Raw genomic sequence first — 23,278 nt, 5'->3', positions numbered from 1 at the left:
AAGGGGCATGGGGAAACTTCAAATGGCCTAACACACATGAAACTGCATACATCCAAGGAGGGAGACAATGGGGACGGGGAAAGGGGCAACAATTGTTCACGCCTCCCCAGATATAATGACTACAGCCTCACAATTCCAAGCACATCAGTGAATAACAAGACTACCACATGATGTATACCAAAATCAGGTGGCTGCAAACCGGCGGACAGATCTCCAGTGCAGCCCTGACAGTTGATTCCAGTTGTGGTAGGCGACTCCAGTTTCCACCTCTACCTTTTCAGAACCAACATCGTCAGTCTTCCCTGCCTCTAGCAGAAGCCCCTCTTCGAGGCGTTCTCTCCAAGACAGGTGACTTACACCTTACAGTCCCGTTCCTCACAAGTTCCGATCCCAACACCGTGCATGCTCGCTACACTCCTCAAGCACAGATAAATACATCTCTACCCTTCGGTCCCTCTCCTCAGGTGTGGGGTCTGCCTATTATCCCATCTGCAGGGTTTCGGGGCTCTCCCTTTCCCACTTTAATTAAAAATTCCTAAGGAACATTCACCGTCCTACATATTTTCAGGTAACAGGGAAGGATGATCACGGTGTGTAAGGAAAGACACACAAACTTTTCATTTGTACATAATTAATTGCAAATGCACACAGAGAGGAGAGCCACGAGTCCGAGTAGGCAGACACCGGGACTGGACAGCCCTTCGATCCACTCCTTTGTTCTCAGCTTTGGGGTTCGGGGATTTACCATGTGGTGGTCGGACAGGCTCTCTCCAAGGACACGGAAGGTTCACAGATGGGGAGGTGACAATGACCTTACCTTGTTTTACCTCTCTTTCTCGTCACCACCATCAGGACATTGGGTCTCTACTCTGCAAGTTCCAAATGACCACCACTACCAACGCCACCACCATCACCAGCAGCAGCAGCAGCAGCAGATGCAAGACTCCAGTTCAATCCTTTCCTGACCTCCTAGAAGCAGGAGCACTCTCCTACCCCATGGATTCTTTGAACCTTCGCTTTGATTCATGACTTCATCTGTTTCTGGAAACAGATCATCACCAGGACTATGCTGCTTTCTCAGAAGTTCAACCAGCTCTGTGGGCTCTCTCTTCAAACTGCCCAGTGGCCAAACTCCTCAGACATCTGGACATCTCTGACAGGACTCTGCCCCAAACATCTGGACAGCGGCTCAGACAGGACTCTGCCTCAGCCTTCTAAATCTCACCACTCCTCAGCGTCCTGCATTCCCAAACTCCTGAGTCCTGTGATTACTGCATGTCTGATGCACTCCCTTCGTATGCACAGATATAAACCACGCCCCCTCTGTATCATAACATAGAGCTATAAATTACACCGATTCTTTCTCTGTTGCATATGCTACTTTTCAACCAGGTGCTCTTAATATTTGAATTTTATTTTGCCTTTCAGAGCCTTTTTTTTCTCCAATGAGGGGTTCACAGAACACAAGGCACCCCAACTCATTCTTTCTCGTCTCACATGTGCTAAGGATGATGGGAAGACAGAAGTCGAAAGGAAAGGCTGCCGTGCCCTTCATCGTCGTCTGGAAACATGGCCCCGGGAAGTTGCTGGCGGTTACTGCAGATCTCCAGATACGTATTCAGTTTGGAGCGTTTATCAATAACGAATGCAGCCTGTGTGAGCTGCCACTCTGGTTTCCAACTCCGAACTGACGGTAGAAGGCAGGGATGAGAAACCAAGCGAGGCAGAAAGCAGGGGAACACGGGGCAGTATCCTAGGCCACTGTCGGCACAGACACAACCTGGAGCCTCCTTTCTAAGGGGACATCCTTCATCCTGCCCACCCCAAACGCTCAGCCTACAAAGCACACGTTCCCGTGTTGACGAGATAGGAGCTATTTATTAATACACAGCAAATACTGTTTATTGCAGGCTCTCTCCAGCTGACTCGTGTGAAAAAGGCACTATGAAAAATTAATGAATCTAGATAATCTCTCTAAATGGATTTATGTTAAAATATACAACATTCTTACATAACATCTCCTTTGTATATGTGAAATAACATTATGTTTAATGACAAAAACCTGTGTTTCCAAAAATAACATTTGTTGAAGGTTAGCGATGTGCTTTCTCTCCATGTAGACTCTTCCATGGGGCTAGAGTACACGTAAATTAAGTGTCCCTGATACACAGATAAAACACATACAATGGCCCAATATCCTTTGACTACTTATGTCAATATTTATAACTGGGGCCTTCGCTAAGCGAAATACTGTAATAAACACCAAGGTGGGCTACTCTGATCGTGAGTGCATATGCCTTACTTTGAACTTGTGCTTTCTCGTGTTTAATTACAGTTGACGTAATAAGCAGAAACTACATCGAAGCATAATCTATGCAAGATTTCACAATCAACAGAGCTGAGGGGAAGAAAGTTTCTCGGGGACAGAGTATAGTGTCCTACTGTACAGTTCATTCAAATGTGATCATTTTTTAAAAACTGTTGGCATTAAGAACTTTAAATAATGATAAATACACCCCCGTTGGGAATGTCAGAGGACAGACCTCACGTGGGCTGAGGGTAGTCTAACTGAGCCTCCTCCCTGGATGGCAGGCATCCCAGTCACTGAAAGCTGAGACCGTTTTCATCGCTGGCTGTGTCTTTCCCTGTTGTAGTGAATGCATTTGCCACTGTCAAATCCACTCAGATCGTCAAGCAAGGCTGTGATAATTAATGTAGCAAAGGGGAAAACACCTTAGGAAAGTGGGAAAAAAATATTTCCCAAGCTGAGAACAGTCTAAAACTTCTGTTTTTTTTTTTTAATTAAACTTTCTTTAAAATTTTTTTAAAATTACATTTGTTATTTATCTATGTGTGGTGGTCAAAGGACAACTTGCAGAAGCCAGCTCTCTGCCTTCTACCATGTAGGCCCGGGGACTCGAACTCAGGCCTCTGTGCTTGGCAGCAAGCACCTCTACTTGCTGAGCCCTCTCACCTGCCCACTTCTCAGTTTTAATCAAAACAGTGGGCGCAGAAGCAGCAAGTCCTCTGCTTACTCAGGCATTATACGGTCTCCTTTTATGGAGATGGATTACATATACCAAGACAATAGATTTGACATTCCCTTCAAGGCTTCTTAAAACAAAGCATGTCCAACACCATCCAACAGCCGTGCCAAGGATAACGGAGTTCAAGGAAATCAGTGGCTGCTCCCTTCATCGAAGGACTCCACTCCCGAGTCGCTGGCCGCAGCGCTGATCTTCTCCTGCCGTCTCCGCATGATTTCTTGTAACTCAGAGCTTCCGCTGCTGTCCTGAAGGATAAACGTGGACCAGACAACATAGTTACTGGCTTGCGTGTGCTGGCTGTAGGTCACTGAAGGGCTCAGGCGTAGTCCCCCGTGCCCCCACCCCCTGACTAACTCTTCAAGAAAGCAGGAGCTTCCTCTACCTGCCCGTGAGTTTCCAGACTACAGCAGCACATCGGGTGATCGGCTCTCTTAACACAAGTTCTTTACTGTCCACTGACTGAGACAGTTTACCATAAGGACAGAGCAGTGATGGAGAATGTTCTAGACTTGCCAATTCAAACAGGGTATATGTACAAGGAGTCAGTTACCAAAGAACACTTCTATATATATATATATATATATCTATGTATGTATGTATCTATCTATATGTCTGTCTGTCTGTATGTGTGTGTGTATATATATATGTGTGTGTGTGTGTGTGTGTGTGTCTACAGATGTGTGCACATGTGTGTTCGGGTACACACGTATGCATAAGTGCTTACATGTGCCTGAGGTCAGAGGGCAATACTACTGTCTTCTCGAACACCTTTCACATTAATTATTATTTTACTTCCCTTTTGCTTGAGACAGGGTTTCACTGTGTGACCCTGGCTTGCCCGGAACTCTCTATGTGGACCAGGCTGCCCTGAAACTCGTAGGGATCCCCCTGCCCCTACTTTTTCACTAGGATTAGAGGGGTGCACCACCACACATGGCTCCAACTTAGTTTTTGAGACAGAAGCTCACAGTAAACCTGAGGCTCGCTGGTCTGTTAGCCAGGCTGATCCTCCTGTCTCCGCACCCCCTGACCAGGGCTTACACAGTCATGTCTACTTTGTACCTGGGGGCTCGGTATCTGAACTTGGGTCTTCGTGATTATGAATCAAGTGCTCTATCACCCGAGCCATCTTTTCACACCTTCCAGGAACTGTCGGTCAACCAAGGGACTCCTCTCCTCTCAGAGATTCTTAAAGGGTGTCTTCAGAACATGTCATTCCCCTTCAGACAACTCTGACCCTTTGACCATGCCAGCTTACCCGTTCATTTCCCAGCTCTTCTAACACCCCCAGGTACCCTCTCCTAGTCTCTCTGCCCACTAAAGGTTCTGGGACCAATTTGTGGTGGCGAGAATTAAGTAAGGAACTAGACCCAAGGCCAAGAAGCACAAAGAAACCTGATAGCAGTTTTTTGCCTCAGAGGAATCAGAAACAGGAAGCAGGAAAAGCGGGCAAAGATAAGAACAGGATGTTCCCAGAAGGAAGAAAGTTAGGGATATAAAATTTTCTAAAATACCCTTGAGAGGTAATTTATATATTCTTAACAAGATTAGAAAGTACAATGGTAATAAAACTACTTGACGGAAGACATAATTCTTATTCATACTCTACACATGAAAAGCAGTCATCAGACTGGAGCATAAAACCTTCCAGATCAACGTTGGAGGGAAGAGTTCTCAGGGTAATGGAATTTCTCTTGATGGAGGATGGCTACAGGATTATACACACAAGGCTATTTTATCCTGAGTTATTTAACTGTTCCATTTACATAATATACCTGCTAGGAATAATTAGCTATCAGCCTTGGCTTGCATTCTATATCCTTTTATTTGAGGCCAGCTATAAATTTAACGAAACCATTAACTCTTACAGAGCCAACTTTGAACAGAATAGCTTGAGTACCTCCAGCCGAACAGAGGCTCACCTACTCTCCAGCTGCTATGCAGACAACTGTGACCAAATAATTGTTCTTTCGGCTGTGTGTTGTTTCTTTAAGATTTATTTTATACATTTATTTATGTGCGTGTTTGTGAGAGAACGTATCTGTGTGAGAGTGTATGAGTGTATGTGTGTATGTTATATACGTGTTTACTCATAGGTCTGCCTGTGCATATTCAGAGCCCAGAAGAGGTGTCAGATCCCCCAGGGCTGTAGTTAGAAGCATTTGTGGGGTGCTTAGATAGTTAACTAGGTACAGGACTGGACCTAGCCCTCCTTAGCATATACCCTTAGCTGCTAAGCTGTCTCCCTAGCCCATAGATACACATTCTTCATGACCTTCCTCAATACTCGTGATGATTCGGGGTTGGGGGGTAACTCGGCTTGGGAAATTCATCCAGGACTTTGGTTTGTTAGAGAAGGGACCTCAGGAACCCAGAGAGTCCTTGAACCCACTGTGTAGCTAAGGCTGTGCCTCCCCCTCCTGAGTGCTGAATTACACATTGGCCACTGTCATGCCCAGCACAGCTTGGGTTTTATGTAGTTTTACATGTATGTGGGTACATGAACATAGCTGCCCGTGGAGGGCACTCTATAGTGCCCAACTCCTGAAGCTGGAGTTACAGATGGTTATGTGCGGTCTTTGTGGGTTCTCTATAAAAGCAGGGGATGTTCTTAACAGGTAGGCCATCTCTCCAGGCACCCCGCACCTAGAGTTTTATTTATTTATTACACTGACATTTCCAAAATAAATAAAAATAAGAAAATATAATCCCTGGCCTCTCGGACCATTACTCACTCAGGTATGAATTTACTGTCTATTAGCAAAGTTCTTACAGCAGCTCATGTCATGAAACAAGAAAACTGTGCTTTTGTTAAATGCTGGGTAATAAAGCTCTAGCTGCCCTTGACAGACGATACTTTTGAACATAGTTACTGATGGTATTCAGTGGAGAGTAGGAAAAGCTGAGCCAAGCTTAATTCATCTCCTCGGTGAGGGGGAGTTGGCCAAGACAGACAAGGCCACTGGTTGCAGGGCTGTCACTGGCCAGTCCTCAGCCCCTCCTGGCACAAACCCCAGCCCCTCCGTCCCACAAGTCTTACCTCCAGAGCGGCTTTCTGGACGGTGATTTGGCTGAACACTCTGGCACCTTCAGGGCAGACAGACCTCAGCTCGTCTTTGTTGAGAGAAAAGAGTTGCGCTCCGTTCAACACCCCAAGGCTACTGACCGTCCTGCAATGGGGGCACAAGGAAATTAATTACAGAGTGTGGTAATGTCAGCACGAGAAAGGCTGCTAATGTCTCTCCTTCTTCACGTTCTTTACTTGTCTGCCTAGCTTTAATGACTAAACTATCTTTCCAGCTCCGTCTGTCTGTCTATCACCTATAATCTATTTATTTATCATCTATCTATCTACCATCATCTATATCTATTTATCTATCATCTACTATTATCTGTCATCATCTATGTATTTATCTATCTTCTCTGTCCACCTATCATCTACCTATTTTTTTTTTGAATGCTCATTTTATTCTATTTCTGAGACAGGCTCTCACGCAACCCAGGCTGGTTTAGAACTCTCTCTGTGGCTCAGGTTCACTCTGAACTGCAGGTCCTCCGCCCCCAATTCCCATGTGCTGGGATTATAGGCAGAGGCCGGTACTGTGCATTCTGTATCCTTAAGTAGCTCTATGATGCAGAGACAAAGGAATGCCAAGGGACGGCCACGGCCATGGTCTAAAGTCTCCTCTCCCACAGGATGACCAGTGAGCATCTGACAGGATGCAGTTGGGCTTTTAATTATCAACCCCCTCAGGTTTCTGCTTCTTATCCCTAACATGGCAACAGACGGCTTTCTAGTAACGTGGCAACTGGCTAACAACCTCGCTTCGTTGTCAATTATGACAAGCGAGTGAGTTTCTATATTAAGACTCTTCAAACATGATTTATTCATGGTTCCGAGTATATACAAAACATCTACAGACTTTTAGAACAGAGGTACTAAAGCAGGAAAGATCCTTCTGATTTATAGCCTTGACACATACTATCCCGCAGCGAGAAGACGTATGTTATGTGTCCTACAAGGTATGGTCCAGCTAAGATCACCGTCTTCCTCCCCGCATAACTGATGATAAGGAATAAAACGCCAGCAGTCCACACAGCTGGTAGCAACTGTTCGATAGACTGGTGAGGGACACACACTACCAGCTAGAAGACAGACTAGCATTAGTCACTCCCGTCTCCCAGCTCAACCTTCCTCGTCTTCGCCTTGGAACGGTGAGCCACCCTTTCCTCACTACGGGACAAAGCATGTCACCTGGGCTCTGAAGCATTTTCAGAGTCACGGGTGGCTCGTAAGTGACCCAGCTGACAGGGCATGCAGTCCACACCGGACACTCACACAGGGTTGAAACCTTTCGACTGCAGCCACGTCTTCACTTCTTCTGGGGAGGAGTCATACGTGATATTGATCACTGGAACGTTCTGCCGTGGCACGTGGAACTTCCTCTGCGCGGCGCTGCGCCCGATGGTCAGCCTCTGGAAGAGTTCATCCTGCACCTCCTCCATCTGAGATTTCCTTCCTGGACGCCGAGAGGGAGCGCTCACGGTCAGACACCTCTAATGTGAAATCCCCCTCCAGAATCCCGTCCCTAACCATCCATGGAGTCCCGAGAAGTTTGGGATCCAAGGTTAGACTTCCTGCCATCTCCCCTCACTTGTACCTCAACCTGGTGTAAATTGCATGATAAATTATTAAAGCAGCTTCCCGGCCCCTCTCTTGGCTCAGGCGTCTCCATAGACTGGGACTGCACCTGCTCAGCTACATATGGGACAGCAGCTGAGGGCCTGGTGCTTGATGTATGGCCAGGGTCCCCACGAGGCTGCCTGTAGACCTGGCCATCTTTTCTGTACTGCTTTAACCCAGTGAGATCTCACCCAGGGACAAATCTAGATGTCCTTCTGGTGCTCACAGGTGGCCATGGTCAAGGGAGAAATCTGCTGTTGGCATGCGGTAGGCAGATGGCTGGAACACAAGGAACATTCCACGTCCCTGGGCCAGCCTCCCACGACAGTCTGGCCTCGAGTGTCAGAGTGCCTAAGTTAAGACCATATATGCCCCTCTCTCCTTAGATGGTCCTTTCATATCGAAGGCTTGGTCTACAGACCTCCAACCTGTTTTTCATCCTCACTATGATGATCTCACTTCCTAACTTAGGAAGAAAATGAAGGAGGTAAAGAGAAGCCTCCATAATTACACAGTGAATTCCGTGGCAGTGTGGTCTGCACTCTGGGACCCCCCCCAGCTCAAAAATAAGTAAATCATAATCTCTATATGTCTCTCCAATGGTTCTTCCTGCCAGTAATTGCTCCAATACAGCAGCTATGTCCTGTCACCCCCTCCCCAGCCCGTACGCCCAAGACCAGCCCCTCTCTGTGGGCTAGACACTAAGGTCTCGGCCTAGTCTAACCCTTTGATGTAATTTCTCCCCTAGTTGCCCTGTGTTTCTATGGATTTCCCTCCTTCCGGATTCAGCTCATCCACACACAGAGACGCTCTTATGTTAGTCATGTTTCTCACTTTTAAATCTCCAGTTTTGCTCCCGGGGCTCACTACGTCTCTGCTCTCTTGTAAGCACCAGTCCAGGAGAACGGGTCTGCGCTATTAACCAACCCTGCCCTCCTCTTCTCCTTTAGTTCATCGACTCTGTCCCCATCTCTTCACCACCCTCCACTCCAGGAGCCGATTCCTCCCCACCTCCTTTAGCCCAGTGCCCATGGCAAGTGGTTCTACCTTGAAGCACTTCCTCCCAAGGACCTACAGTCTCTCTGCTGTCTGGGTGCCTCCTATTTCCCCACTCTCTTTCTCAGTATCCAGATCTGAATCTTCTCATTTGATGAACCTAGTAATGTGGAAGTATTCCTGAGTGCAGACCTGGGACCTCTTCCTGGCCTTCTTTTACCCCACGAACGATCATTGTGCCTCATCTTGGGCCAAGCGAAAGCTGGTCACACTGAATTACTTCCCCAGTCCTGGCTGACTCTGAAGTCGAAATCCACTGTTTTTGTTGTCACACATCATTCAGTGTCCATATTCAAACATGTCTGAAAAATACCTCAACGATAACCCGTCCAAACTCTCAACATCTCCTCAATGCTCATCAAGTTCATGACTTCAAGCTTGCTCAGTGGCTTTCTTTTTCATTTCTTTGCTCTATTTTAAGACTTATTTATTTTTATGGATATGAGCGCCCTATCTGCATGCCAGAAGAGGGCATCGGATCCCATTACAGATGGTTGTGAGCCACCGTGTGGTTTCTGGGAACTGAACTCAGGACCTCTGGGAGAGGAGCGGATGCTCTTAACCACTGAGCCATCTCTCCACCATTTCTTGGCTCTTTAATGGCAATTTCATCTTTCCATTTACCTCAGAACCACCCCGCGGTGTAGCCCTTCAATCCATATTGGACAGACTCTACTAACAAATCCCTTAAGTTCTCCACTTCAAAATATATCGCCAGTCCTGCCACTTCCTTCTCTTGCTTGCCTCCAGCTTGCTCAGAAGCAGCAATAGGTCTCTGCTTCCTCTCTCAATCACACCCATCTCCTGTCACCTTCTGCAAACTGACTGACTGCAATGGTCCTTTCATATACTGCAGCTCCTGGGCTCCAAACCACTGCAGTGGTGGAGCTGTCTGCCTGGTCTCTACCTCTCCGGAGGAAAGTGTCTGTCTCTCCTCCAGCTCCTTACCCTAGCTGATGTGGCATTGCTTCCTTGGTGCCTCTGGGTTATTGGTCATTGCAGCCTCTTTTACCTGGAATCCCTGTCACCTCACTAATAAACCTACATGACTCCTTTTGAAGCTTCTCCAGCTCTGTTTAAAATTGTCATTTCCTCCCCCCAGAACATTGCCGATCCACACAGCTGTTGGCTTCTACATCCTGACCACGTTGACAGTGTCACCCAGGTAGATATCCACTCACCCTTGCCCTTGTACCTCACCATTTATCTGAGACCTTGATAACCACCATGTTCCAATCATGAGGTTATCACCAGGTCAGGAAATGAAGAAGGAAGAGAAACGATCTGTCTAAGTGTCTCTGCCAATCAGCAGTAGAAATGAGCTCATCTAGCTGGTCTGACTTTCAGACCAGGCCTGTTTTAGACTCACGTCACTGAAATGACCTTCCATGACCTTTCCCAGCATCCTCCACTCCTAGCCATGTGCTTATGGACGAGTGTGGCATTTATGAGAAAAATGGCGAACGAACCAAAATAGAGGGAGACAATACCTGTATGCATCAAAAACACACATAGGTATTTAGGTTCATTGCTATCTGTTGCTGTTTTCAAGAACTCAGAAGTGGTATCATAATTCAATTAACTAATTATCTTGACAAGTGGCAGTGACCTGAGAGCTGTGGGAGCTTTCTATGCCATTCAGGAAAAGTGTCTGGTGTTTGGAAAGTAAGTGAACTGTGAAACAATTAGTGATATTGGAGTCTAATTTGTACTAAGTCTTCAAGTATGAAAGAAATGTTAACTCATTCTTCAATAATTCTCTCTCTCTTTATATATATACATATATATACATATATATTATATAATGTTATATATTACAAGATATTTGGCTCATATTCACCTCTCCCATCTCTTATCCTTTTTTTTTTCTTTTTTTCGGAGCTGGGGACTGAACCCAGGGCCTTGCACTTGCTAGGCAAGCGCTCTACCACTAAGCTAAATCCCCCAACCCCCCATCTCTTATCCTAACCCCCACCATTCTCTACTTGTGCAACCACCCTGCCTTCTGTCCTCTTGTGTTTGCTTTGTGACCCACTGGGTTTCCTCAGAGCCACTCACAGAGGCTAAGCATGAAGCTAACCCCTGGGGCATCTGTAATTCAGCATGAAGACAATGACTTTGTCTCCCCACCAGCAGCCATAACCTCTTGGAGAGAGAGCCCCTTCCTCATCTAGGAAATGTTTTTGAAGAAATGAAAACAGAGTTAAAGTTGACAGAGAAAGAGAAAGAAAATGGAGGGAGAAAGAAGGGAAAGGGCACTGTGGATGGAGAAGCACAAACAGTGCCTGGGTTCCAGGAGCTGCTTTCAATCACCTGATGCTCTGTCATGCAGCTCTGCCTTAAAATGGCAGAGAGAAAACAACACCACAGTGAAATACACGGCCCCTTCTTCTCCACTGCAGAGGACCACAAGGCCACAGTTAGGCTTGCTTGGGGCATTACAAAGAAACCTCTTTCTAGAAGGCCCCTTGGTTTTGGTTTCCATTTTCAGTGTTCTCTCCTAACGATAGACACACCTCTCCCTACAGTAACAGTTCTGATTACAAAGGATTGCAGTCAAATCAAAGGGCTTGGATTTCAAAGGACTGAAGAAGACGTGCAAAGCAAACTAGCAGGTCATCGGCATCTCAGAAGCGGCAAGAGGGGATCACACATTCTGGATCTGTGATCAGCCGACCTGAATAGCTTACCTGATGCCTGGCTCCAACCACCCCCAAGTAGCAGTTCTGAACAGAGGGCATGTGGGTTCTTTAGCCACTCTCTCTCTCTCTCTCTCTCTCTCTCTCTCTCTCTCTCTGTCTCTCTCTGTTATGATGAACTTGTGATTTTGAGGTGTATATACTCAGGTAGACATGTAGATTCCCATGTAGGTCAAAGGTCAGATGTCTTCTCCCATCATTCCCTGAGTTTTATTTTCAGACAGAGTCTCTCACTGAACCTGAACCTTATTGCCATGGCTGGATGGCCAGAGAGCTGAGGAACTGCCTGTCTCTGCCTGAGTGAAGTTCATAGCCACGCCTTGTTATTTACATGGGTGCTGGAGGTCTGAAGCCAGATCCTCATTCAAGCATGACAAACACTCCACCCTCACCCCCCACCCCCCACCCCCCCGCCCTGCACCCCCCACCCCTGTGCTAAATTTTCCAGAGAGGCATTTGACATCTTGGCCTTACTGTTCAGAAAGGAAAAAAAAATGCTCTAAAAATATGCTATTGGGAAAATATTCATTTTATACAAAGAAATAAATTTATTCAATGCCAAACTACACTCGGGATATTTTGAAAAGGAATTTTACGTGAGCAGTGATGAGGCTACCTTACATTAAGGAAAGCAAGTCTATGTGTTAACTTGGCCTATTTTGCAGGCCTGTTCACATATGAAAAACTGACTTGAAAATGATGAGTCTCGATCATCAGGAGAGTTGACTTGTACAAGAATTCAAGCTATGCCTCTGCCCCAGAAGGCTCTTGAGTTTCTTCAAGAGAGACAAAGAACAGGCTGTTCCAGGCCATGCGCCGCTCCAAAGGGGACTGGATGCCTCTGAACTCTGACCCCAGGCCTGGAACGGCCCACCACAGTGTCAGAGATCACTGCGCTGACGTGTTAGACAGAGTAATGAGTAAACTTGTGGGAAGAAAGGAGAAAAGGAGACTCGTTTCTCAGAGGGAATGTTCCCCAGGGAAATGAAATCTATCCACAGAACTTTCCCATCTGAAAATTATTTCTCTGATATCTTTGAAAATGTGTTGTCCCTTTAAATGCTCAGTCTTTCACACTCACACACAGTCATTTCTGATGCAGAATTAGTTGGTTTTCCAAATTTTCGTTCCTTATTATGTTTTACACTGATTGACCGGTGTGTGTGTGTGTGTGTGTGTGTGTGTGTGTGTGTGTGTGTGTGTGTTCAGAGGACAACACAAGAGAGTTCTCTCCTTTTGCCATGTAGATCCCAGGGATTGAATTCAGGCCAGACTTATTGTTAAGTGCCATTTCTTACTCAGCCCCTCTTTAATTTTCTAATGAGGTCAAACATGAATAAAAAGGTGATTTGAATCATTTATACTTCGGGAGAGAAACTCATGCATGAAATAGGCTTGTGTTTATTGCATCTACCCACTATTTCCATAACAATTATAATACATCTACTTCTCCTCTCTGGTAGTTTCTATTTATTGAGACTGATCGTGAAGGGTACATGTAGCTAGAACCCACTGGGGGCAAAAGGCAAACTAAGTGTGGGGCCCCCAAGACCCGGTTGTCCCCGAGGAGAGGGTCTGCACATACACCTTGGCTGCAAGTTGTTTCTGATTGGTAAACAGAGATACCAACAGCCAATAGCTGGGCTGAAGAGACACAGGTGGGGTTTAGGTTTCCTGGGCTTGGGGTTGGAGGAAGGCGATGAGGAGAGGAATGTGCAGGAGGAGGAAGAAGCTGCCATGGGTTGGCTGAGCCATAAAAACATGGCAATTAGCAATTAGTAACTTGGGTTATCGATAGGAAAGTAGATTCTAATAGCATGGAGGGTAGCAGGTATCTGACCAGATCTTGTGCTGTTTAGGGCTTACTGTAAATATAAAGGCTGTGTGTGTCTTTCATCTGGGAACTAAAGGGTCAAAGGTGGGTTAGAAACTCTGGGGTTGAGATTAAAAATTTCTACAGCACCCGAGCCTCAGGTCTCTGATGTCAGCTATGAAGCTGGTAGTTCAATACAGGTACCTAGTGTCACAGATGAGATTGCATAGCAAGACTAAGCCAGGGGTCATTCCTATTCCACAGCATAAGTAGTACTGAAGAGAATAGAAACAGATCGATTATTTATAGTAAGAGCAATTTATAGAGAGAGAAAGGCACAGGACCTTGGGTGTGGCCCTGGGGCAGGATGGTACATATGTTTCCTACACAACATGTCCCCTTAACTTTTATATACTTTTCTCGGAACTTCAGCTATAGGAAGTGTCCTCTTGGTTTTAGCTTTCCAAGTTTTCTATAGTGAGTTACAGTCAGGCAAGTTATGGACATGATTAGACAGGAAGCAGATGGGCCACGATGAACAAGGTACACCAAAGGCTCTCAGGCTTTAGCTTTCAGAACATCCACACAGCTCTGCCCCAAAACAGAGAATCCTATGTCGTCATAGTGCCTTTAATTTTGTTCACTTTACGACAGTTCTCATAGAAACTATTCTCATGGAAAACCCATTTTAATCTGTGAGACTATGAAGTCCAACTTAGAAGAAAATCCGATGTTGACCCTGGTGGGCGACTGTGTAAAATTAATGCGATTGTGTATTAGTATGAGGACAGCAAACGCTCGGGAGAAGGAGGATGACAATGACAGCAGCAGACGTTTGTGGACTACTTGCTTACACTGGTTAAAATTAATCCAAGTCTTCAGGCCTAGCACTACTCACATCCTGGTATCTCGCAGTGCACAGTGCTGCCAAACACGCCTGGAGAAGAGCGGGCAGCGGGCCTCAGTTGTGACAAACAAAACCTTCTCAGGGAGAGGCAGAGTGGGTGCCCCCCAAGTCCCCTACTTTTCACATGTTATCTCATTGAATCTTCTTCACGCTTGTTCTAAGAGACAGATTAGCTTTGGTTTCCCTCACTTTCCAGACTCTAAAGTACACAGAGGCTCATTAAAGCCTTGAAGAATGTAGATAGGAAGGAATGTTTTAGGAGTTCATCCCAATCTATCTGCTCAAGCAAGTCTGCATTCACCAGTCACAACATCACTAAGGCAGGGGGTCAGGCCTTAGAGGGCTGAGGAAATGACCTGCTTCTCGGAGAAACTCAGAGGTAGAGACACCGGGCAAGCATCCATGAAGTGTAAGTGGCTACTATTTACCTCACAATATTTACTATGAGCAGACACAGTGGAACTGGGTTTGCCCCCCCACCCCCCCCAACCCCCAGGAAACTTACGGTCCACTGGGAGTTGTTTGTATCTCTGGCTGTCCCTTGCGATGCTGCCCCCACTCTCACTGGAGCTGCTGTTCTGACGGGTGACATTCGCTGGAACCTTGGGCACAGGAACGGGTGCTGGTGCAGAAGGTGGAAGGGGGACGGGAACGGGTGCTGGCGTTGGAGGGGGCGATGGGGCAGAAGGGGTATCAGCTGATCTTGGACCGTATTCCGTCCTTTGTTTCTGTAAAAGATGATAATTAACCTGAAATATATGTGTGTCTGAGGATGTATGTGAATATATAAACATTCATATATATATATATATACATACATACATACACATATATATGAATGTATGTTGTGTGTGAACTTAGGCTGGAAAGTGAGGCACAGATGGACAGAACATCGTTGGATATTTACTTGTAGTTCCCTGTGCCAATCCTTAATACATGAAGGTTTGCAAGAATACACATTTGATCCAATATGATTCCATAGTTGTTAAAACCATGTTCGAAGTCAATGTGTGAGTTTAAAGAGTGACAAGCTCAAACCAAGAACAAATAATATCGTAATAGTACAGGCCAAGAAAGCTGAGTCTAGGCTTGAACTTGCATGTGACTTCCGTAGGTTTTACAGTTTAAACCGATGAGGATTTAAGTGGTGTGGAAGAGGCAGCAGCACTGAGCGCCGATTGCTCTGGTTTTAAATGTGGGCTGCAGTCAAAGGTCTTTAAATCCGCTGTTTTACGAAGAGGAGGGTTAAGGAGCAATGTGTGAATATGGAAAATAAAGGGGCTCTGCTTTTAAAATAATTAAGTTTAGACTATTGTTATAAACTTTTTCAAGGTACAGCCCTTTTGGCCACCGTATTATTCCTAACTTATTCACGTTAGAAATTTTCTTTGTTAAAAATGGGAATACAGGGGGTGGATGATTTTAAGGATAAAGGCATGATTAATAATTGGTCCTTCTGGCTGTGGATGAGGCTCCATGGTAGAGCACTTGCCAAGCACGTAGAGGCTCTACTCCACCCTCCGGGCCACAAAACAGCAAAGTGCAGAGGGAAGAAGGAAAGCAGGAGGGAGAGGGGGAGGCAGGGGAAGGCCTGTGAGCAGGGATTTGCATTTCAAAAGGAAGCCGAGGTGAAGTATACATTTGAGCCAGGAGAAAACAGTATTTGTGAGTATTTCATATTCAACACAATATCCAAAACTTTAAATCTAGATAAAACAATGTAGCTCGCAGGTAACTACCCGTCAAAGGCTCCAAGCTTTTCACAGTCACATCTTTGCAGAACCAAAGATGCGAGGTTACAGCGGAAGTGGCCGTTAAACACTGCCCCAGCACAGTGCCGGTTAACACGCAACGTTAGCGGATAAAACCCGAAAGAAAGCCTTTTGGAAACGGAGGCTTGTGTGAGGGCAGTATTTACCTCTCACTTCTCAGTTGGCCCAAATATAAGGCAATCCTGACTGTTAACGGTATCCCCTCACCCAGATCTCCACAGAGACCAAAACCATCAAAACACACACCACACATCTACTTTAAAACTAAATGGCCACTCACAAAACAACACACCAATGACCAAGATACCTTCACAGGAAGAGAACTTAACACCTGAGGAAAGCTTCCTGGGAAGGGACCCTTGGGCTTTGTGGCTGTTACTCAGTGGTTATGATTCATCCACCGGCAGGTGGTATAATGGCGGAAGGGGGTAAGTGTTGGGAAGGTGGCGGGGTGGGCAGGGTGGGGACTTGGGGGAGAGAGGACGCAAAGATGGCTAGATAGTGTTGCTAGATACAGAGGGTAGGAAAGCAACCAGGAGAGGCAGGGAAGAAGGGATGGGAGTTGGATAAGTGACTGCCACAAAGTTAAGCATGAGAGAGAGTTCTAATCTTCCCAGCACCTCCTCTTCGAGACGCTTCAAACATATCCAGTAATGCATCAGAAAGCGTTGGTGTGTCATCGCAAACCCCGCAAGATAGTTCTCTTATATTTGGGCCAAAAGATATCTAAAGCAATCCAAAACACAGCAAACACCCCCAAAAGTAGCACTTAGCACACCAACGACCCTTAATCTCTAGGTTTCATTCCCTAGATGGGCAGATCCTCTGTATTTCACTTCAGGATGGCTCAGTGAACTCATGTCAGTGTTTCAAAAGCGACAGAATTTCCACAGCTTTTTTTTTTTTTTTTTTTTAAATAAGCTATGCCAACAGAAAGTGCTACACACTCTGAGTGCCACAACGTGATTCATTCTGTCTGCTAGGAAAACAGGAATAGCTAGCGTTTTTCTATCTGTGGAATAATACCATGAGAAGCTCAGAACACGGTGACAGTGTCACGGGCAAGCCCCGGAGACGGCTCACCAAGTGTTTGGGTCCCAGTTTACTCCCCCTGCTGCTGCTGTACCAGTGGACCTCACTCAACAACAGGTCAAAAACATAAACCAAATAGAAGCTTCGAAAGCCATAGAAAGCCATTCTCATGATTCGTGACATAAATTATATTTACTTGCATATTCCCCTCTCCCCTCAGTCTTCTCTGCCTGCTTCATGCCTCCAACCTCTGACAAGGAAAGGGAGAGAGGACGAGATCCTCCAATCGGTGTGACTCATTCTGAAAGTCACTGAGTCAGGACTGACCCCTTGACCTTCTGCTCTGAGTCCCTCCCCAACGTCTCAGCTCCGCTCTGCCTACTGCGCCTGCTCTCTCCTTTCATGCTCCTGCCCTGGGTTCTTCCTGTTGGAGGCACAGAGCAATGACTTGCAACACGTCTCAAATCAGGGAAGATTTCCTGGAGCACAGCTCACTTGGAGCCTTTTTCTTCAGCCCCAAGGAGGCCGAGGCTCCAATCTGACGAGAAACCTTGGCCCGGGGCTGTTCCTGGGAATCACCACTAAACTCCGCCATCTCCACAAACCTCCCAGTGTAGCTGGCATGGAGCCACATTTGTAGAATTGTTGTCACTTTGAGTCCCAGCACTGCCTCACAAATGCCAAGCTCCACTGTGCACAAAGCATCCTGGGTCTTTCTCCGAGAGAATGTCTCTGCCTCAGAAGAAACGCACTTTCCTATTGACAATTAAGTTGGGGTGAGTCACTCTTCTTTAGGAACCAAACCTGAGTAAAAATTTCCAAGCGCTAGGGTAAGTCAGAGTGACACACCTGGTCCTGCACATTCCTGCTCAGAGGGGAAGTTAGGCGAGTAAAACCCAACGAGTCACTGGCCGAGAACTGCCTTACGATTTTGCCCTACACTGAACAGAATCTTTATTTTTCCCTTGAAATTTGGCCGCTCTGAAATTCTGCAACTGAAAACAGCACAGCTGGAATATTTGGAGGGTGTTAAGTCCAGAAATTGAATCCAAAAAAACAAACAAACAAAAAAAAATACTTATAGGAGGAAGAATTGCCAGGAGGGAATGGTTACCTCTGACAGCTCGCCAAGTAGTTGCTATTAGGAGCAAACCACAGTAAGTGAGAAAATTAACGCATGAGATGGGATTGAAAAAAATACCAATTATCATTTACATCAAATAACAGCAAACATGAGCAAACTGGTTTTGGACAACAAAATTACCTGCCCACAAGTCAGCCAGCAAAAGAGTTTGCCAATGTATGATTAATCCCCACCAGGCTATACATAACTTCCAGCTCGACATCCCCAGTCAATGGCACACCCAGAACATCCCGGTACCCACTCTGCTCATCGTGTGAAGATGCTGTGATACAGGGTCACCTTCCCGACAGCTTACAGAGAACAGACTTGGAGTCAAGCATACAAACATGGAGAAATTAACTGTAGTCACCAGGATCGGGGTGGTGAGCACCAAAAGCGGGGATGAAGGTCTTCTGACACAGAGTAGCAGACGTGGAGTGGAAACAGAAAAACTGAACGCTCAGTGTGAGGGCCATACTTGGTAATGGCGCACTAGAGTCGGGTTTGCTCAGTGAGCGGACTGCGGCTTCTCTTGTTGGGGGCGGGCAGCTGTGTGAGACGCTCTGCTCACTCTTTCACTTGTGTGATGATTTTACTTCCTAGTGTGTGCACTTTTAACATTATGTGTATTTACACACACACACACACACACACACACACACACCATGCACATATGCTTACTTAACAAAAATGATGGCCATCCTTATTGTTTAAGAACCCTGCCTCTAACTAATGGGGCAGGATTCTCTGTAAATAATTGACAACAACTTTTATACAGAGTATTAAAAGGAAGCTGGCCTGGCTGAAGAGTATGAAGTGATGGTAAGAAGATGGCCGTTCTCTGTCCAACGCTATTTCAGCATTTGGAATGAGTTTAAACAAGACATGAACGAGGTGGACTGAAGTCAATACTGCTGGTGATTTCACGGTCGCCTCTAGAAACGATTTCCACCTTCAGTTTAAGGCAGTTTAACGTGTATACAGAGGATGAGAATTGTAGGAGTTTCTGTTGTCCACAGTCAAGCACACAGGAACTGAGAAAAACAAAATTCTATGTCTAAAGGCTCACAGCTGGCTACTCACAAAACCAAGGCAAGAATCTGCACCAGCACCAGAGTAGGCTTTCCACACAATTCCATACCAGCCAAGAAACAGGGCGGGGGGTGGTGGTGGTGGTGGAGGTGGTGGTGGTGGAGGTGGAGGTGGAGGTGGGGGTGGTGGTGGTGGAGGTGGTGGTAGGTGGTGGAGGTGGAGGTGGTGGTGGTGGTGGTGGTGGTGGAGGTGGAGGTGGTGGTGGAGGTGGAGGTGGTGGTGGAGGTGGTGGTGGAGGTGGTGGTGGTGGTGGTGGTGGTGGTGGTGGAGGTGGTGGTGGTGGTGGAGGTGGTGGTGGTGGTGCTGGTGGTGGTGGAGGTGGTGATTGTGGGTGGTGGAGGTGGTGGTGGGTGGAGGTGGTGGAGGTGGAGGTGGTGGTGGTGGTGGTGGTGGTGGTGGAGGTGGAGGTGGTGGTGGAGGTGGAGGTGGTGGAGGTGGTGGAGGTGGAGGTGGTGGTGGTGGAGGTGGGGGGGTGGTGGTGGTAGGTGGAGGTGGAGGTGGTGTGGTGGTGGTGGTGGTGGTGGAGGTGGTGGTGGTGGTGGTGGTGGAGGTGGAGGTGGTGGTGGTGGTGGTGGTGGTGGTGGTGGTGGAGGTGGTGGTGGTGGAGGTGGAGGTGGTGGAGGTGGAGGTGGTGGTGGTGGAGGTGGTGGTGGTGGTGGTGGCGGTGGGGGCGGCGGGCAGGAGGGAGGAGGTGGAGGTGCGCGGTGGAGGTGGTGGCGGTGGTGGCGGTGATGCTTCACAAGACCTGACAGTTGTTGCTTGGACCCTGTTCATTATTTGCTCCCCCACCCCCCCACCTTGGTGGAGCAGGGAAAACTAAAGAAATAACACACACATAAACTCAGTATTTAACAATACCCAAAAAATTGTTTAGCCCAGCTGTGTGTATTAGAAATAAGATTAGGAGGAGGTCATTTCTGCTCCTCACACAGCAGGGAGCCCATGGGAAATGGTCCTTCCAGGAGATGACCAGTACTAGCCTGGGAATCAAGAAAAAAATTATTTGGAAGAAAAAAAACACTTTATGTGGCAGAAGACTCCAGATGGAAGGGAAGCAGTCTGGGGCCATCTGTTGCCCGGATAAGAGAGGAAAGGCCTTGGGGTGATCTTCATTTTAACAGAAAGCCAGGCTGCTCTTCTGTGCCTATCAAAAGCACATACTCCCCTCTTCTGTAGCTTCACTGAAACACACACACACACACACACACACACACACCACAAACACACAGACACACACCACAAAAACACACCCACACACCACAAACACACACACATGCACACACTCACCACTACTACCACCAAAAATACACACTCACACACATCACACGCATATCACAAACACACACACACACACACACACACACACACACACACATTACAAACACACAAATACTTTTGTAAAGTCTCCATCTCATGTCTTCTCTTTTATTTTAAAAGTCCTGGCAAAGCCATGGGGGTGGGGAATCTGCTTTTGGAGAGCTGTTAAAATCACTGCAAATGTGAGGATTATGAAGGAGCCCCAGGGACTCAGGTGAGAACTCAACACCTATTCTGTGCTGCCCCAGGTGTGAGGACCCCTGCTGTCAGGACAGACCCAGACAAAGGGTGCTGCAGTGGGCAAGCACTGGCCTTGAGCCTACACCTGAACTGCTCCCAGAATTCTTCTGGACCAGAGAGGGAAGGGGATGAAAATGAGAATGACAAGTGAGGCCATTTGAAAAGCACCCACGAGGGAGAGAAGCAGTTCACATCCAAGTCTGAGGTTGCCACTCACAAAACACCCACTTTGCCAGTCCATTGCCTAATGTATACTGTTTTCCTAAACTATTGAGAAAAGGGACATAGAAAGTGTGAGAAATGGACACATTGGGCAAAAAAAAAAGTCATTCTAGAAACAATGCCTGCATGTGACTGTTCTCAACACACAGTGAATGGGAGAGGTGCTCTGAGACCAGGTCTCTGCGATGCTGTTGTAGAGATGGGTAATTGACTGGGATGTTTCTGAGGGGTTTTCTTTCCCATCCTATTCCCTTCATCTTTTCAGAACTAGTACAAGTTCATTACGGACAGGAATCTCTTGAGAGAAGCTGTGATATCATGGCAGGTAGATAAGGACACAGTGATGTCATAGCAGGTAGGTAAGGATACAGTGATGTCATGTCAGGTGGGTAAGAATGCAGTGATGTCATGGCAGGTAGGTAAGGACACAGTGATGTCATAGCAGGTGGATAAGGACACAGTGACATCATGCAGATAGACTGAGTTCAGCTCAGAGATCCCAAGTAGAGAGTTTTCGATTCCTTTCAATCATAGGTCTTACCCTAAACTCTACACATTCAGAGAGGAGGAGGAAGGGGGAACAGGGGTCAGGAAGGAGGACAAAGACAGAGAGGTAGGGAGGGAAAGAGCTCATGCCCACAAGCACTCTTCCACATACATATCTACAGCGCCTGTGGAAAAGTTCAGAAGAGAAACAGCCAGGACACGCAATCCTCTACAGCAAATGCAAGCCTCTATTTACACAAAGTTTCCCCAAAGACTCCTGGAACTTCTGAAGACTTAAAAAACAAAATCTTGGTTGCGTCAAAGTTGACAAAATAAGATGAAGTTCTGTGAAAGAAAAGAATCAGGGAGAGAGGGAGAGAAGAGAGAGAGAGAGAGAGAGGGAGAGAGAGAGAGACATGTGCATGTGTGTGTGTGTGTGTGTGTGTGTGTGTGTGTGTGTGTGTGTGTGTGTGTGTGTGTTCTCTCCAAGTACTATTTTTGCCTGTGGTCTGTACTAGTCATTTGGGTTTGCCTTAGCAAGAGGGAAGCTTGAAACAGGGAAGCTACCACATAGCTTGGGGCAGGAGTCACAGGTGAAGTAAAAGGCAAGACCAAGTATCAAGCAGGTAAAGAGTATATGTGGGACTTTTTTTTTGGGAGACAGAGGCTTGTAACACACACTACCCGTAAGCTTAATTAAGTTACTTGATTCTCAGTTTATCTCTTCCTAGGAATCATGCACCCAAGCAAAATTCAACTGGAGTAGTTGCTTTGAACATGTAAACTTAGAAATTCTTGGCTCTGTTTGCCAATATGCCCAGAGGACATCCTTCATAAACAGTGCAAGCTACACTTTGTCGTTAGTTAGAATGCTTAAAATCCTTACTCTTTCAGAGGGCAAATACTCCTTTCTCAGGATTTTAGGCACACACTTCAAGCATATATGACATCACCATTAAGGATAAGATTAAACAAAAGACACTTTCAAGAAAGAAAGCAGAGGAGGGGCGCTCACCCTCTGTCAGAAGCCTCACATCATTACATCATTAAACCGGGAGACCACACCTCACACTTAGAGAAGTAGGAACTAATGGAAAGGAAGACGTAAGGCAAATTAAGTTCAGAAAAAAAAAATCACTGCAAAACTCCACAGGAAACACAGCAGACCATACCTTGAATAATTCAAATTCCTTCTTTGGCATCAAAAGCTAATGACAAATGATTGGCATAAGTAAGTACATGTGTCATGTCAGGAAAACGGGAACAAAACAAAACAACCAACCAAACAAACAAACAACCAAGACCCACCAAGGGTTTGTCTTCCCTTCTCTTTTGTTTTTGAGGCAGAGCCTTACACAGTCCAGGTCTTAAACTTACTTTGTGAGCCCAAGATGACATCGAATTCCTAATGCTCCTGCCTCTACCTGCCAAGTGCTAGGAAGATGAGTATGTGTTTCCGCACCCACTGATAAGACTTCTTTATGTTAGGTGTTCGGTTGGCTTTGAGCCTCCAATAAGGCCAAATCGCTCTGGGAAGGGGTGGGCTGTACACTTAAGTGTCCCAAGGAGCTCCTGGTGCTCAGATAACTCAGTGTGGCAGCTGGGATAACGGGTCCATCCAGGGCCTGGACACTCTGTCATCTTCAACAGAGCTGACCAACAATGAACTGCTCCACAGCAGAGCCCAGGTAAGCAGCACTTAAGTCAGTGATGCTAATGAAATCACATAAAAATGGAGCGAGAAATGGAGTTTTTCTCACCATTGAAAATTAGGATTTTGTCCCTAAG

General features: G+C 46.4%; 1 protein-coding gene across 1 annotated transcript in view; it reads right to left on the bottom strand.

Annotated features, from left to right (window-relative positions):
• Positions 1 to 1,858: 1,858 nt before the first annotated feature.
• Eps8 (epidermal growth factor receptor pathway substrate 8) overlaps positions 1,859 to 23,278 on the bottom strand; it is a 63,858-nt gene continuing 42,438 nt past the window's right edge. The window contains exons 17-20 of the mRNA XM_032905509.1: positions 14,712 to 14,934; positions 7,387 to 7,567; positions 6,088 to 6,217; positions 1,859 to 3,292 (exon numbers count right to left, since the gene is read on the bottom strand). Coding sequence (XP_032761400.1) covers positions 3,179 to 3,292; positions 6,088 to 6,217; positions 7,387 to 7,567; positions 14,712 to 14,934 — 648 coding nt within the window. The 3' untranslated portion in view covers positions 1,859 to 3,178. The remainder of the gene's footprint in view (positions 3,293 to 6,087; positions 6,218 to 7,386; positions 7,568 to 14,711; positions 14,935 to 23,278) is intronic.

This window comes from Rattus rattus, chromosome 6 (assembly GCF_011064425.1).
Source record: "Rattus rattus isolate New Zealand chromosome 6, Rrattus_CSIRO_v1, whole genome shotgun sequence".
Classification (NCBI taxonomy): Eukaryota; Metazoa; Chordata; class Mammalia; order Rodentia; family Muridae; genus Rattus; species Rattus rattus.
The sequence above is the reverse complement of the archived record's forward strand: the minus strand, read 5'-3'. Positions and strand labels throughout refer to the sequence as shown.